This window comes from Grammomys surdaster, unplaced genomic scaffold (genome assembly GCF_004785775.1).
Source record: "Grammomys surdaster isolate TR1022 unplaced genomic scaffold, NIH_TR_1.0 332266, whole genome shotgun sequence".
In the NCBI taxonomy this organism is placed as follows: Eukaryota; Metazoa; Chordata; class Mammalia; order Rodentia; family Muridae; genus Grammomys; species Grammomys surdaster.
In genome coordinates, this window is record NW_021627525.1 from 9071 (window position 1) to 24198 (window position 15128).

Sequence of the window (15128 nt, forward strand, 5' to 3'; positions counted from 1 at the left end):
AGACATAGATTGGCTGTCCAGGGAATGTACACCAACATCTGCTCAAAGGCCAAAACTCCAAACTGCAGAAATGGATTTCTCAGATTTGAGTCAGTAAACACCCTGCATGGGGCAGATTTCAACAGAACCTACCTAGAGGACTGTCTGGAAACTGCCCAGGTAGAGCCAGTGGTAGGGGTCAGACAAAGATGGACGTGGGCATTGGAAGAGACAGAACTGCCATGGGTCCCATGATACCTATATTCATTTTTTATACTTTTGAGAGACATAAGCTCCAGCCTGTGTTCTAAGCTTAGACTGTGTGTTGAGACCTTCTGGGACCCTGGATTTGAGACAAGCACACTCTGGTCTAGACCTCACAGCCCAGGCCTGCTCTGGGGGCAGAGAGATTTCCTTATAGTGTCATAATTCAGAAGGTGGGAGATAACCTGGCTTTGGTCAGGAAACTGTGGTGGTGGTTGGGTGGGGTGGGGTGGCGGTGGGAGTACGGGAAACCCGAGAGCAGACAGCCACTGGAAATAGGAGTGCATTTATAATGGGAGACTATTCCAAAAAGTTGGAATAGAGCTACAGACAGACGACAGAGGAAAACACCTTCGTCTCCCTGTCTGCCTCAGACGCCCTGGGGATACTGCAAGGTAGCTTCTCTGAGGAACAGAAGTGGCTTCAAGGCAGTGAAGTATCCAAGAGATCAAAGGGGAAACTACTCAGTCCTCAGTTCAGGTTGCAGCCACTCCACATCCCTTCATCTCAGTACCAGGCACCGACAGTGCAGATATGGACGGATGTTGAAACATGGAAGCCAGGATGTCAGGAGGGACAGATTGGTGAAAATAAAATAAAACAAAATAAAATAAAATAAAATAAAATAAAATAAAATAAAATAAAATAAAATAAAATAAAATAAAATAGCTTCAGTCCCAAGGTCAAAGAAGGGCCAGTCTGGCCTGGGGCAAGCTGGAATCTATTTGTGTGTCTCCCTGAGGCTGTATTTGCTATCTGATTTACTCTGTAAGCCCCAAATTCTCTACCTTGGGCTGGTCTCCCATAGGCATGCCTTTTCTCAGGGCCTCAGCTTTCGACAGTGTCTGTGCCCCTGTGGCCCACGGTGGCAATGCCAGCAAGGAGTGTTTGCTACATTGCCTGGTCAACAGCTTCCAGGAGGCAGGCTGCACTCGATGGGCAGAGGAACCTAGAGATGTATTCTGGCTTGCCCTGGGAAACAGCTGTCTTTTGCTGCCAGCTAGGAAGGCTGCTGGACCTCCCACCAGATCCCACATAGAGAGCCACAGCTTGATCTAGGCGGTCTGCCCTCTGAAGCTGGCTGTACTCCCTCTGCTTTCTTCTGAGGCTACAGAGATTTGCAGCCCAGCTCAGGAACTTTGGTTGGGACTGTGGTAACTCACACACATTTTCCCCCAAACTTGCACTTGGCAACACCTCCCAACTTTGTTAATGGAAACCTACTGATCCGTGACACGTGCGTGGCAGACATCTGCTCGGGGTAATGCGCTGGTAATGTACGTATCGATGATCAATCTGCGGATTTGCAAGAGCGGCATAAAGTATTTAATTATAATCACGTTGGGCGAGTTTGCACGGTGGCAGCGACATTTGAATAGGTCACGGCCAGCCCTCACCCCTGTTATGTTATTGGTATTAAATGCCACTCACTCCTGACGTTGTGAGATATCACACTCTGGCAAACTGGAAATGTCCCTTTGCTTCTAAGAATATGATTGATAGCCTCTACAAAGTGACCGCCAAACCTCAAGGTACACCGGCCTCACCTAGCCCCGGTTTTCACCTCTCCCTTCCGTGGTTGTGGAGATGGCTTTTGGCAGTGAAGCTGTGTACAGAGTCTCCTTAAGGCCCCCTGTCTTGTTCAGGGAAAGGGGCTTCTCCTGTTTCAAATCAGACTTTGCTAATGAGAACAAACGGTAGGAAGCAAGCAAGCATCCAAAAGATCAAAGACAAATTTTGTTTGCTCAGTTGGTAGCAGAAGAAAAAAATATATCTTTGGTCACTGAGCTACCTCTGATGTGTGCACTGTCTGTGGTGTGAGCAGTCTAAGTAGACCCGGTGTGACTGAATCAATGCTTTTAGCATACCTGATGGACAGATTGATTTACAAAACAAGGACACAGACAGATGCAGGACCTCAGTGCATGTGCATGTTGTGTGTGCATTCACATGTATCCACATACACGCATACACACACACACATACACACACACATGCACACTATCCTGACAGCCCAGACAAGCCAGGGCAGAGGAGGGAGCCAGCATGAGCAAGCTGGGTGACTGTTATGCCTGGCCACGGCAAAGCCTGTGTGCATCCTTGGGTGTTTTGGTGAGCGCATCAGAGTTCTGGAAACATGGAGGTGGCTTTCCCAGGAGAGCGAATCTGCACCTTTGCAAAGTGCTGTGGAAAAGGGCTCCCTCTCCTCTCGCTGGACTGGAGTGGGAACAGCTTCTAGGTAAAGGCTGTGCTCAGCCAGTCTGGAGGGCAGAAAGCACCCATGCTGCCTTACAGGAGACCTGCAGTAGGGCCCCAGAGCCTCTTTCATTTTCCCCAGTCAGTAAAGACTCTATGGATAAGGCATTGGAACAAAGAGACTACTCCCTCAGCCCAGAATGGTGGCTAGGCCTACGAGATCTCTCCTGTGACTCTATCCTGCTTCTGCCCACCTTCCTTTTTCCGTGGCCCATTTCTAATCAGAATTCTCAACTGACACAGCCAGACTTGTTGGGGAGCCATCTTGTCTTTCAAAGGACTAATCACAGAGCACATCAGATTACTACATGCTCAAATTAAGTCACAGCAAACAGTTAACGCTGCAAAATAAGGGGGTGGTGTGGTGAAAATGGGAACAGTGGGGATATAGTTTCACTGTGCCTAATTGTGTTTCTTAAACAGCCCGTCTCAATGGTAATAAAATCTTTTACATGTCTCAAGGAGTGTGCCTCCGCTCCGGTCTTGAGCGCCTCACCGTGCAGCGGGTACCCTTAGTCCCTGCCCGCAAGGAAGCTGGTAGGGATGGAGTAGAGTCAGGATAAAGTTCCCTTCCCCAGTCACTCCCTCTCCGTTCTTCCTTTTCTCGTCCCTGTACAGAAAACATACTGCTTTTTTCTTAGATTTCTTTTTATTTTGAAGCAATAGCTAACTAATTTTGCCCAGACAGGCCTTGAACTTGTAATCCTCCTGCTTCAGCCTCCTAAGTGTTGGGATGACAAGCCTGTGTCATCATACCTGGTCTGGGAGGCACCTTTCTGCTGAGAACACAGGATACTTCTGGCTATGTCCCCCATCGCTTGCCATCATTGGAAGCCTTGGGGTAGGTAACAGTTACAGGATAGATTAACATCCGTCTTCACTGCTCTAGACCTCATTATTTTTAGCTGCAGGGAACGCCTTCACCAGCTTCACAAAAAAGTTACTGAGCACACTTTAACTTTGGGATGGGGGTGTCTACAAAGCCATCTGTCACATGACTGAGGACAAACTGCTACTTGATTCTGAGGAGCCTAGGGCGATTTTGCTGCTTGATGTAGGGGGTTCAGTGTTCCGACGGCAAATCCTGAAGTGGGGCTGAATTTGAGCCAGGTTTTCCTGCGAGAGAACTGTTTTTATTCTTTATAAAGTCACAACATCACCATAAATACCTTTCATAAGAAGGTCTCCAGATCTCTCCAAATGAAGGGCTGAGTCCCCCCCCAGGGACAGTCTGGGAACAAGTATGCAGATGTAGTAATGTCCAAGTTCTTGATTCAAGATGCCTGGTTCAAGTCCTGCCTTCAGGGGAGAATCAGGTCCGAGTCCTCAACTGGCTGTAGCAGCCACTGGGGCAGAGACCCAGAGGCCACCTCATGCTGCCCAAAACTGGAAGCTCACTTGCTGGGGCTCCAGAGCCGGGTACCTGGCTTCCTGTGAGTGACAGGACGATCTGAGAGCTGGGAAAGGGTCCGGGGAAGATAGGATGTAGTCAATGCTGAATTTAATGTCTCTGTGTGTCGCAGGGCTGGCCTGGGCCTCGCGATCTGGGGCTTGCGTGCCGTCGGGGCCCGGGGGCCCGCCCGCTGCTGGCTGGAGGGAACCTGGTGCCTCCTCGCGCCTGGGGCCGCGTCGCCTTCGTCGCCGACGGAAGTTCCCGTTCTCAAAAAGGTCCAGGAGGGACTCGCAGCCGCCTGCGAACGTCCAGTAGTTGCCTTTGCCCTTGTCGTGGCCCTCGGTCCGTGGCACCTGCGGGAGTGTGAGGTTCAGCTTGTGTCCCCAGACCCGGGGTAGGACGCGCCTCAGGCAAGTGTGTGCGGGGGGGGGGGGGGGTCGAGGGGGGGGGGGCAGCGGGAATTTGCTAGAAAGGAACTTTGGTGACACCAAAAGGCTACCCCCGCCCCTCTGCCGGCCACCAGGGATGACTGGGGACACTCGGGGATCCAGTGTGCGCAGCGGGCGGGAGAGGGGCTCACCTTGACGAAGCAGCTGTTGAGCGACAGGTTGTGGCGGATGGAGTTCTGCCAGGCGCGCTGGTTGGCGCGGTAATAGGGGAACTTGCGCATGATAAAGTCGTAGATGCCGGACAGGGTCACACGACCCGCGGGGCTCTGTTGGATGGCCATGGCGATGAGAGCGATGTAGCTGCGACAGGGGTGCCAGACAGAGGGACTGCATCAGTCAGGGTGGCACTGAACCGCAGAAGCGCTGGTGAAGTCAGACCTGCCCTGAGACTGGCTGGAACCCTTGAGACCAGATGAAATCTCCATCCACTGGAGCCCCACGGACCCGCTAGAGCTCAACAGGCTGGCTCGAAGTCTCTACCGAGCCTCTGGAGTTCCGAAAGATGCTCTGGAGCCTCCGAGACCCTCTGAAGCACCCCGGTTCCTTTGCAACACACTTTACCATCTGAACCCCTCACCCACTAGAGATCACCCGAGACCCTCTGAATCCCGAGACCCTGTGAACCCCGAGATTCTTTGGAGCCCCGGAAGCCCTCTGGAGTCTCTGATACCCTCTAGACTCTGCGGGACCCTTTAAAGCTGCCCTGGGCTGTTGGATTCCCAGGATTCCAGTGGGGGCATTGAGGGTACAGAAGAAGCTGTGGTTCGATAATCTCTCTGCTCCCTACTTTTACCCAGACCCCACTTTTAGCCTTCTCAGCACTTGGAGGACCCCCCTCCCTGCCCCGTGGCTATCTCCAGAGTGCGCTGGACCGAGTCCTTCATCAGAGACCCGCATTAGGAATGAATCCCACCTCTCCCTAATCCTGATGAGGTCCTGGCCACACAGACCTCTACCGCTCCTATGGGACCCCTGAAACCTGCCCCCAGGGTCACCTGTACGCTGGCCTTGTGAGCCTCTTTTCCTCGTCGGAGCTGCCGGCAGGGTAGTCGTCAGCGTCGTCATTGAAGCAGTTATAGGGGTACTGTGAACTGTCAAACATCGTGGCCACTCTGTACTGGCCTGCGCTGTGCCGCCGCCACCTCCTCCTCCTCCTCCGTGCTGCCCGCCGGCCTCCAGCACTGGGTTCTCTTGTCTGGGACAACAGCGTCTGAGTGCAGGGCGCGCGGGGAGCCTGGTCTTCTGGGGTCCCCGCCTGCTCCGCCTGGTTCTCTGGCGTCCAATCCCAGTGCGGGGGTTGTCCCCAGCCACCACAGAGTGGGAAGCACAGTTGGGGAGCTGGGGAGCGTTGCCACCTTCTGACCTTCAGGCAAGGGATGCCAAGAGAGTGGTCTGGCTCCACAATCTGGGTATCCCCTGTCTGTCCTCCCCAGGCCAACCCTGAGACTGCTGCAGGGCCCAGGGAGTCTGGATTGGCAGATTCTAGGCTCGTTGCTGCATCCACAGCTAGAGATGATGGGGGTGGGGGGCGTCCTAGAGAGCCACAGGACATAGGCTGGCTGCTTTCAGCCCCAGAGTCCAAAGACTGGTCCAGGCAGATGGAGGCTCCTGCCCCAACCTGGCTCCCTCTTTTCTCATTGCACCAGGTAGTTAATGGCTGGAGATCTAAGGCCCAGCATCCTGAGCCCTCCTCCCACAGTCCATCCCTGCCTAGAAATAGCCTCTCATGGGTGCTCTGGATGCTCTGGCACCACAGACATTTTTCTGAACTTCCTAGTGGCTCTCTGGCCTGGGAGGGGTAAAACACTTGTAAAGGAGGAGGCATCTCAGTCAAATTGGGAAACCATGGTGAGATGGGGTGTTCTGGGGACTCCTGGCATCTCAGGGACTTTCCCCCCCCAACAATCTACTAAAAAAAGCCAGATTAGGAACCATATCTGTGATCACAGAGAGATGAGAGGCCAGGGCTAGCCTTGGGTAGTTTTCTTCTTCAGGACAGCACTTCTACTTCATTGTTAGGGATTAGTGCTACCCCTCCTATAATAACAGTAGCCACCTAGGTGGATGACACTGAGATGCTCTTTGGAGCAGCCTGAGTACACCAGGTCCTGCTATGCCATGGTGGTGGTGTGACTACTGCCCCAGCCCAAGCCACAGTCAGAAAGAGGAGTCAGGAATTTGGGGGAAATAAAGTACATAGCCCCTCTCTGAAACAATTTGGCAATCGCTTTAAAAATTAAACACGTGGTGAGTGATGGTGGCACAGACCTATAAATCCTGGCACTCAGTAGGCTAAGGCAGGAGGATCATGCATTCCAGGTCAGTCTGCTCTGTACAGTGAGAGCTTGTCTCAAACAACCAAACATAAACACACAATCACTGTATGATCCATTTATCCCATAATACGTCTTTACACACAGCAATGTAGGCAGATGCTCAGAGCGAACTTCTGACTGGAAACACCTTTCCACAGACGTGTGGTTGAGAAAAGTGTGTAGTGTCCGTGCTATAGAGTACTACACAGGCAGTAAAAATGGAGGGGCTCTGGGTAAATGCAAAAGACCAACGAAAAAGCTGGTCTCAGAAGTTTACCCACTTTATAGTCTGACTCATAGAGCACACCCGAGAAACCAGGTAGATGCAGCAGGGCCTCATGACTCTGCTTTAGTGATGACACTGTCTTCTTCCCATAGTGACAGGCTCACTCAGAACCAAGGGAAGACATCCAGGTTGATTTCCAAAGGGAAGAGTATAAAGATACACTGAGGAGGGCAGATGGGATGGTGCTGTGCAGCCATCTTTGCTTTGTGAGGAGAGCCACTGTGCAGCCATATTTGTAAAATATAACACCACCTGAGAGGCCTGAAGGGATGACAGGAAGGACAACAGGGAACAGAGGAAGAAAGGGGAGTATTCTATGTAACATGAGCCTACAGACCCAAACTGCAAGACACACATAGAGCAGTTTGTCAAAAACGTAATGGCATCAGATACGGATGCAGATCTTCTGTCAGACATGAGAGTTGCCCATGTCCTCTCCTATGCTGTGGTTGCCACTTGCTTCATAGCATCCCTTGAGGGACTCCAATATGTTTGATTCTTTAAAATTATTTTTTAGAGATTTATTTATGTTTGTTTTATGTGCATTGGTGTTTTGCCTGCATATATTTCCATGTAGGGGAATTGGATCCCTGGAGCTGGAGTTGCAAACAGTTTTGTGAGCTGCCATGTGGAAGCTGGGAATTGAACCTGGGTCCTCTGAAGGAACAGCCTTAACCACTGAGCCATCTCTCCAGCCCCCTTAACATGTTTGATTCTGATAAAACCCGACTGCAACTGGCTTATTTTTCCTTGTTTTGCCAGAGCTTTTGTTGTAACTGAATGCAAAGCTATGATTTCCCACAGTGTCTTCTACAAGAGCTATAGGGATTCAGCTGTAGGCAGGGATGGTGGTATCTAGCCTGTGGTATCTAGCTTGTGTCACAGTGTGGGAACCCGAGGACATTAGAGGAGAAAAATCAGCGTGACACAAAAGTCTCAGCTTAACTCATGGTGCCAGAAACAGGCAAATGTTTCACAGGAAGGAAGTCGTGGGGACTAGTGGGGGTGTTGTTGTGCTGGGAATGGCGGTGTGGTGGGGACTAGTGGGGGTGTTGCTGTGCTGGGAATGGCGGTGTGGCGGTAAGTTTTGACAGTCTGATGGGGCATACATAGCATTGTTAGTATATTAGTGAGCTGTACACAGGCAATCCCAGTGCTCAAGAGGCAGCTCAAGGTCCCCTCACCTACACGGTGAATTTGGAGGCCAATCTGGGATGGATACATGAGACCTTGTTTCAAAACACACACACACACACACACACACACACACACACACACACACACACACACCAAATCAACACTACCACCATCACCACCACCAACAAAACTGCTTGAGAGTGGCTGGAGAGACGGCTCAGTGGTTAAGAGCACTGGCTGCTCTTGGAGAGGACCTGAGTTCCATTCCCCATCCGCAAATGTGGTTGGACAACTATCTGTAACTCTAGTCCCAGGGGATCTGACGCCCTCTTCTGGCATGCCTGGGTACTGCACACATGTGGTACACATACATGCAGGCAAACACATAAAATTAAATTAAATTAAATTAAATTAAATTAAAAATAATAAAATAAAATAAAATAAAATAAAATAAAATAAAATAAAATGCTTCTAACAGGTAAGAGTGTTGAAAATGTTTACAGTCTAACACCTGCTTAAAACAGAGGGGAAATTAAGCAAGATTAGTAGAAGTCAGAGACGTTGTGTGTGTTTTGGGGAAGATGTGTCTATATGCAGAGGCCAGAGGAGGACTCTGGGTGTCCTGTTCTATGATTTTTCATCTTCATTCCCTTGAGATAGGGTCTCATGGTGAACCTGGAGGTACACTGGCAACCAGCCAGTCCCGGTGACCTGTCTGTCCCCATCCTTCACAGCACTGGGATTACACACACACATTCAACTGTGCTTGACTTTTACATGAGTTTTGGGGATCCAACTCAGGTCCTCATGGTGGTACAGCAGGAGTTCTTATCTGATGAGCCCAAGCCCTGACGTATTCATTTATTGACATAAGATCATACAATGTAGTCCAGGCAGGCCTAAAACGAGATACTCCTGCCTAAGCCTTTGGGTCATAGGGCTGGGGTTCCTCCATCCAGGGGTTCCTGTATGGCCCTGCAAGTGTGGGAACAGCCTGGGTGGCCCCTCAGACTTGTGTTCCACTGTAGGGTTTGGGTGTAGGGGGTGGTACAGATGCTAATGTACACGTTGCAGGTCAGAGCTGAGGTGAGAGTGCAAAGGGAACTGAGGAGCAAAGAGACCCCTAAACTTGGGCTGCATGGCTGAAGGACATGGGCACTGTCACCATGGAAAGTAGGGAGCAGGGAAAAGCATGTGGGAAGTCTAACGCCTGGTCTCACAGACAAGGCCACATTGGACCTTCTTCCTGTCACTAGATGGCTTGGGCTGGCTAGGCCACCCAGCAGCACCTGTCCTGTCCCCCGCCTTGCCTGGGTACATGTGTGTTTCTAGTGAGAATCTTAATAGAGTTTACATTTTTCCCCTTCTGGAGAGTTCTAGAAGGCTGATGTGAGTTCACACTTGCCAGAAGCCAAAGGGAACCTGGGTACGACACACCTTGATATTCCAGAACCATCCATTCAGGCTCCTTTATCTCTGTGTCATGTGATCACTCTTGGGGAGATATGAATAAGTTCACTTTAGACAGGACCAAGGACAGATCAAAGAAAACATTGACCCCGGGTTTAGTTTAATGAAGCAGTGAGTTTATTGGATTTCCCATGGGAACATGACTCAAATGGATGACACTCAGGAAAGCTGCAGCCTTGGAGTTCCCTGTAAGACTAGCCCAGGCTTGCCCTGTGAGAGCAAAGGTTGTTGTCTGTATTACCCTGGGAGGAGCCTTGTGAAGCTTGTAAGTTTGAGGAGTTGCTTAAACCTTGTGAGTTTGCTTCTTAACTAGCAGCCTCCATGGAGAGAATGGTTCTATTCCTAGGACAGAGCTTACCCATCAGAAGGCAGAATCTTTGGACAAAACAGCATTTATCTCAATGATGCTCTGGCAGAGAGGGCCAAAAATGACTGCGTGGTGTCCTAGATTTCCTAGGTGATCATGTGACCATTCATTGCATCTCGAATCCCTGTGCTGGCACCTGGCAAGAGCAGAAACCCTGCCCTAGTCTGACTCCCAGGCAGAGTGGCATCTATACAACATCCACTCAAGGCCCCTTGCAAATGTACAGTCATGACGAACACAGGCTTTGTGCATAGCACATGACCTGTGGTGGTTTGAATAGAGCGGCCTCCATAGGCCCATATATTGATGCTTGGTCATTAAAGAGTGGTGTTACATGGCAGGGGTGAGGAGGTGTGGCCTTGATGGAGGAAGTGAGTCACTGGGGGTAGGCTTTGGGGTTCAGAAGCTCAAACTACACCTAGCCTCTCTCTCTTTTTTCTTGCTACCCATGGATACAGATGCAGAACTCTTGACTTCTACTTCATCACCATGTCTGCCCGCATGCTGCCGTGCTTCCTGCCATGATGATAATGGACTGAACCTCTGAGCTGTAAGCCAGCCCCAGTTAAATGTTTTCCTTTGTAAGAGTTGTTGTGGTCATAGTGTCTCTTCACAGTAATAGAACCCTAGTAGAGACATGACCTGCTCTGGGTCCATGTGTCTCTGGATCACATGTAACACCATACTGTCATATCGCCTGTCTTCATGTGATCTAAAACAGACACCCACTCGTGTGTATTCAGAGGTGTACTCACGGGAACCACGGACAGAAGAGACTCTTTGTCCGTTCTGTTAAATGCACATACCGTTCTAGATGCAAGTAGATGCAAATCTATTATTCATTTGTTTGATTTTAGTTTTTTTGAGATGGGTTTTATGTTGGTGTTAAACTCACTACGTAGCCAGAGATAGCCTTGAACTTCTTTGTAATAATTTTTTTCTTTTAAAAACGATGTATTTTTATTTAAATATATGTGTACATGAGTATATATGTGTGCATGAATACAGTCCCAGAGGTATCCAACATTCTTGGAGATACGTATAGGTGGTTGTGAGTCACCTGATATAGGTGCTGAGAACTGAACTCAGGTTTTCTGCAAGGGAGATAACTACTGAGCAATTCTTCCAGCCCTGCTGTTGTTTTTGTATTGCTTTGTTTTTAAACAAGGTCTCGTAGATCTCAGGCTGGCTTTAAGCTCATGATGTAGTGTGAATTCTTGGGTTTCATTGCAAACACTACATAAACCAGGCATGGAGCACATGCCCATGTCCCCAGCATTGTGGAGGTGGAGGCAGGAGAATTCAGGAATTCAAGGTCATCCTCAGCTATTAATATAGAGCAAGTTTGAGGCTAGGCTGGGCTAGAAGAAACATGGTCTTAGAAGCCAAACAGAACAACAGATGGTGGGTATTTGGGAGGTCTTCTAGGCTGGCTGTCCTCAGACCTTGAGTACCAAAGGCCTAGAGACTAGACAGGCAGAGCCAGAAGCTCACAGTTCTAAGCCCCCAGAGCCAGGGCCCTAGTGCTCCTGGCTTTTGAAGCCCCAGGACTATGCCTCTAGGTGCTCAGGTGGAGGCCTATTGCTCTGAGATTTAACCACTGGCACTTGGAAGCTGTTGTAACCCTCAGCTTCCAGCATCAGTGAACGGCATCAGTGAACGGCAGGTGTGTCTGTTAGAGCCACAGTTTCCAAATAGGCCTTGGGTGTGGGGCCCCCATCTCTACAGCAGCCAGTGTCTCAGCTCTCAAGGCCCCAGGCTGGGACTGTCAGCCCCTGAGTCTTGGCAGATACATGGAGCTCTCTCAGCCTATGTGGTTCACAGTTTTAGTCTGGCTGTTCTCAATCTTCCATCCTTGGGATCTCGGCCTCTCTGCTCCCTCTCATTGTCTCCATTGTCTCTGCTTCCTGGTATTGCTGTTGGTCTCCTCTGGGATTCTCCAGCTGCCTTTCTGCCTCTACCACTGAGTCATCATCATCATCATAACTGTGGTGGTTTGAATACACATGGCCCCCATAGACTCATGCGTGTGAGTGCTTGGCCCATAGGGAATGGCACTATTAGGAAGTATGGTTTTGTTGGAGAAAGTGTGTCCATGTGAAGGCAGGGCTTTGAAAGCTCATATGCTCAGACTATGCCCACTGTGACAGTCTCTGTCTGCTGCCTGTGGGCCACTCTTACCTCCTTCTCCAGCACCATGCCTTCCCATCATGACGATGTTGGACTGAAACCTCTGAAACTGTAAGCCAGCTCCAATTAAATATTTTCCTTTATAAAAGTCACTGTGGTCATGGTGTCTCTTCACAGCAATAAAACCCTAAGACAGTTGTCACCACCACCACCACCACCACCACCACCACCACCACCACCACGAGTAAAACTGTTTGGCTAAGACAGTGTCATCTTTGAAGCTAGAGTTGTGTGTCAGCAGCAAGTAGCTGTGGTTGCTGTGTAGCTTCCTCAAAGTGACTGTGGTGTCCTCAGAGCAACTGGCTAACCACCAGGGCCATCTGGCTGGACAATAGCTGATAGTCCTGGACTCAGTCCATCCAGTAATCAGGATGGGTTTGGAAGCGGTCCATTGGGTTAGACCCTAAGATCTTAGTTTACTTGAGGGATAAGTAAACGTTGATAAGTGTACTGATGGCTTTGTCCATGGTGATTACAGCATGCAGCTACTGTCTCTGGGTCCTTCGTGGTCTGTCTCACCCGCACTCAAATGCAAAACTGGTGAAGGTGTGAGCAAAGGGCAGAATGCACTGGGGTTAGAAGGCAGCAACCGGCTGAGAGTGGTACCTAATCTCTGCCCATCCTTGTTGCAAGCTTTCTGAGCAGCTGTGGTGCACCAAGGCCTTCTCTTCCGGAAGTTTCTCTCAATGGATTAATACTAAAGTCTGAAAGAGCCTCAGTGTAGTGTGGACGTGTCTTCTTATATATTTTAGCTCCGTCGTCTCCCATATCGAATGATTCACGTTTTGATTGGGTACTTGGTACTTTAAACTGTTCGGCAGTGAGGCTAGAATGATAGAATGTGGAGAGGGTTGGAAAGAGGACTGCAGGCAAGAAGCCGAGAGTACGCATGTACGTACGCACGCACGCATGTACGTACGCACGCACGCACGCACGCACGCACGCACATCAAAGGACGCTAGCTGACACGAGTTTCATCCCCTTGGCTCTTCGGGTCCCCTCTTGAATCTCTGAACATCGTTTTATTTTTAATGTACATGAGTGTTTGGCCTACACGTATGTATATGTAGCACATGCATGCCTGGTACCCATGGAGGCTAGAAGAGGGCACTGGATTCTTTGGAACAAGTTACAGATGGTTGTGAGCCACCGTGTGCATGCTAGGAACTGAACCCAGGTCCTCTGCAAGAGCAGCTCTGAACCACTGAGCCATCTCTAAAACCCCCTAAAGCCCTCTTACAGATTTCAAAAACTTAATACAGTTCCTCATGTTGTTGTGACCCCCAAGCATAAAATTATTTAATTACTACTTCAAAACTATAAATTTATGACGATTATGAATCTTAGTGTAAAGACGTGATCTGCAGGATTGAGAACCAGTGCTCTAGAGACTTGTAGTACCCACCACAGGGACTGTGTGGTCATTCATGGTGGGCCAGCAGGATGTAAAAGAGCAGGTGTGGTTAGCCTATCTTCTGTGGGTGCAGGCTTAGCTGAGGCTCCATGAAGCCAAGTAAGCACAGAGGGCAGAGAAAAGCCAGAAGACTGGCCATCATCCCATGAAGCACCTGGTCTGCGTTTGACCTTAGGCCACCGCATGGGCTTTACTCTAGTCTGAGTATCTATGCTGTCCTATAGTGGGTACAGCAGATGAGAGTGGGCAGAGGACTCTGAGTCCCACGGCCCCTCTCACTGACCTCTTGACCCTCTCTCAGGGAGGGAGGGGGGGCATGGACTCCCTGTGAACACCAGCATTCTGTATGCACTCCCAGTCTTTAGCTCAGCATCTGGTCTTGCCATTTGCACTGAATTCACTCTCTGTGCCTGATGGCTCACAACCATATGCTCTCCCCTTCCACTGTGGGTCCCGGGGACTGAACTCGGATTGTCAGCCTTGGTGGTAAGTACCTTTACCCATTGAGCCATCTCACTGGACTTGTTTTGTTTTTTGAGATGGGGGTCTTACTCTAGCCCAGGCTAGCATGAAACTCTTGGCCATCTTCCTGCCTCAGCTCTCCAGATGCTAGAATTACCAGCATTAGCTGCCACACCTGGATTGACCTCATTTTATAAGGACCTACTGCCCTGGATTAGGGCCATTTGGGTGAACTCATTCATCCTCCTGTCTTCCACCACGGTCCTGTCCCCAGTCACACCAGGAGTTGGACATCAACCCATGGATATGGGATGCACCTGGTACCTCCCTTCATACCTTATAGATGTCTGCCCTGGGTGATGTCTGTCCATCTGCAATCCTCACAGGTCTAGTGACTTGATCATGTCTTTATCTCTGTTGCTTCTGTAACCCAGGGATGAAGGCATGCTTTTCAGCCTGGCCTGCCACGGGGGTCTGTGGGGGGTTAATAGTGGAGGATCTTGGAAGGATGGAGGTAATCGTGATGAGATGTCCTGTGACCTCTCATCCATCCATCTCATGTGTCCATGACCTCTGTGGTCATGGACAGGACACATGCACAAGCCAACACTTATACCCCACCTATTGGAAGGCTACATTGGAATTGGCACACTGGACAAGGAAGGCTGAACTCTGTTCTTGGCCAGACTGCTAGATGGTTGGTTCTATGCTTCCTTCTTGATGAGTGGGGTTAATACTGGGCCTTGTGCTGAGACAGGAAGATGGGAGGCAAGTCTGGGGGGTGTGCTTGATCACTGTTTCATTTCCTTGGTGGTCCAGTGGTCTTAGTCCATCTGCTGGTATGCTGTATAGAACATTCCCTGAGACAAGGTAGGGATTTGGGGTCTAGCTGGCCTTATCATCCCTAAGTGTCTAAGTATGTGGCATCGAGTTTGCCAACTCAGGAATCTGCTGGCTTTCTGTATCTCAGCCTCACTCTCCCATTAAAGGAGGAAAATAGGGATGGGAAGATGGCTCAGGCCATGAACTGCTTTCCTGAGGGTCCGAGTTCCATCCTCAGATTATACACAAGGGACCAGGTACAGAGGTGCACATCTGGAATTCCAGTGCTGGGGAGGCAGAGACAAGTGTGTCCCCGGGGAATCA

The 15128-nt window shown here is 50.0% G+C and overlaps 1 protein-coding gene across 1 annotated transcript; it reads right to left on the reverse strand.

The window, feature by feature from the left end:
* Positions 1-3870: 3870 nt before the first annotated feature.
* On the reverse strand, positions 3871-5443 carry LOC114616479 (forkhead box protein I2-like). Its single transcript, XM_028761932.1, has 3 exons — positions 5337-5443; positions 4473-4641; positions 3871-4245 (listed from the first exon to the last, which is right to left on the reverse strand). Exons 1-3 carry the CDS (start codon positions 5441-5443, stop codon positions 3871-3873), a joined length of 651 nt encoding a protein of 216 aa, XP_028617765.1.
* Positions 5444-15128: the final 9685 nt, after the last annotated feature.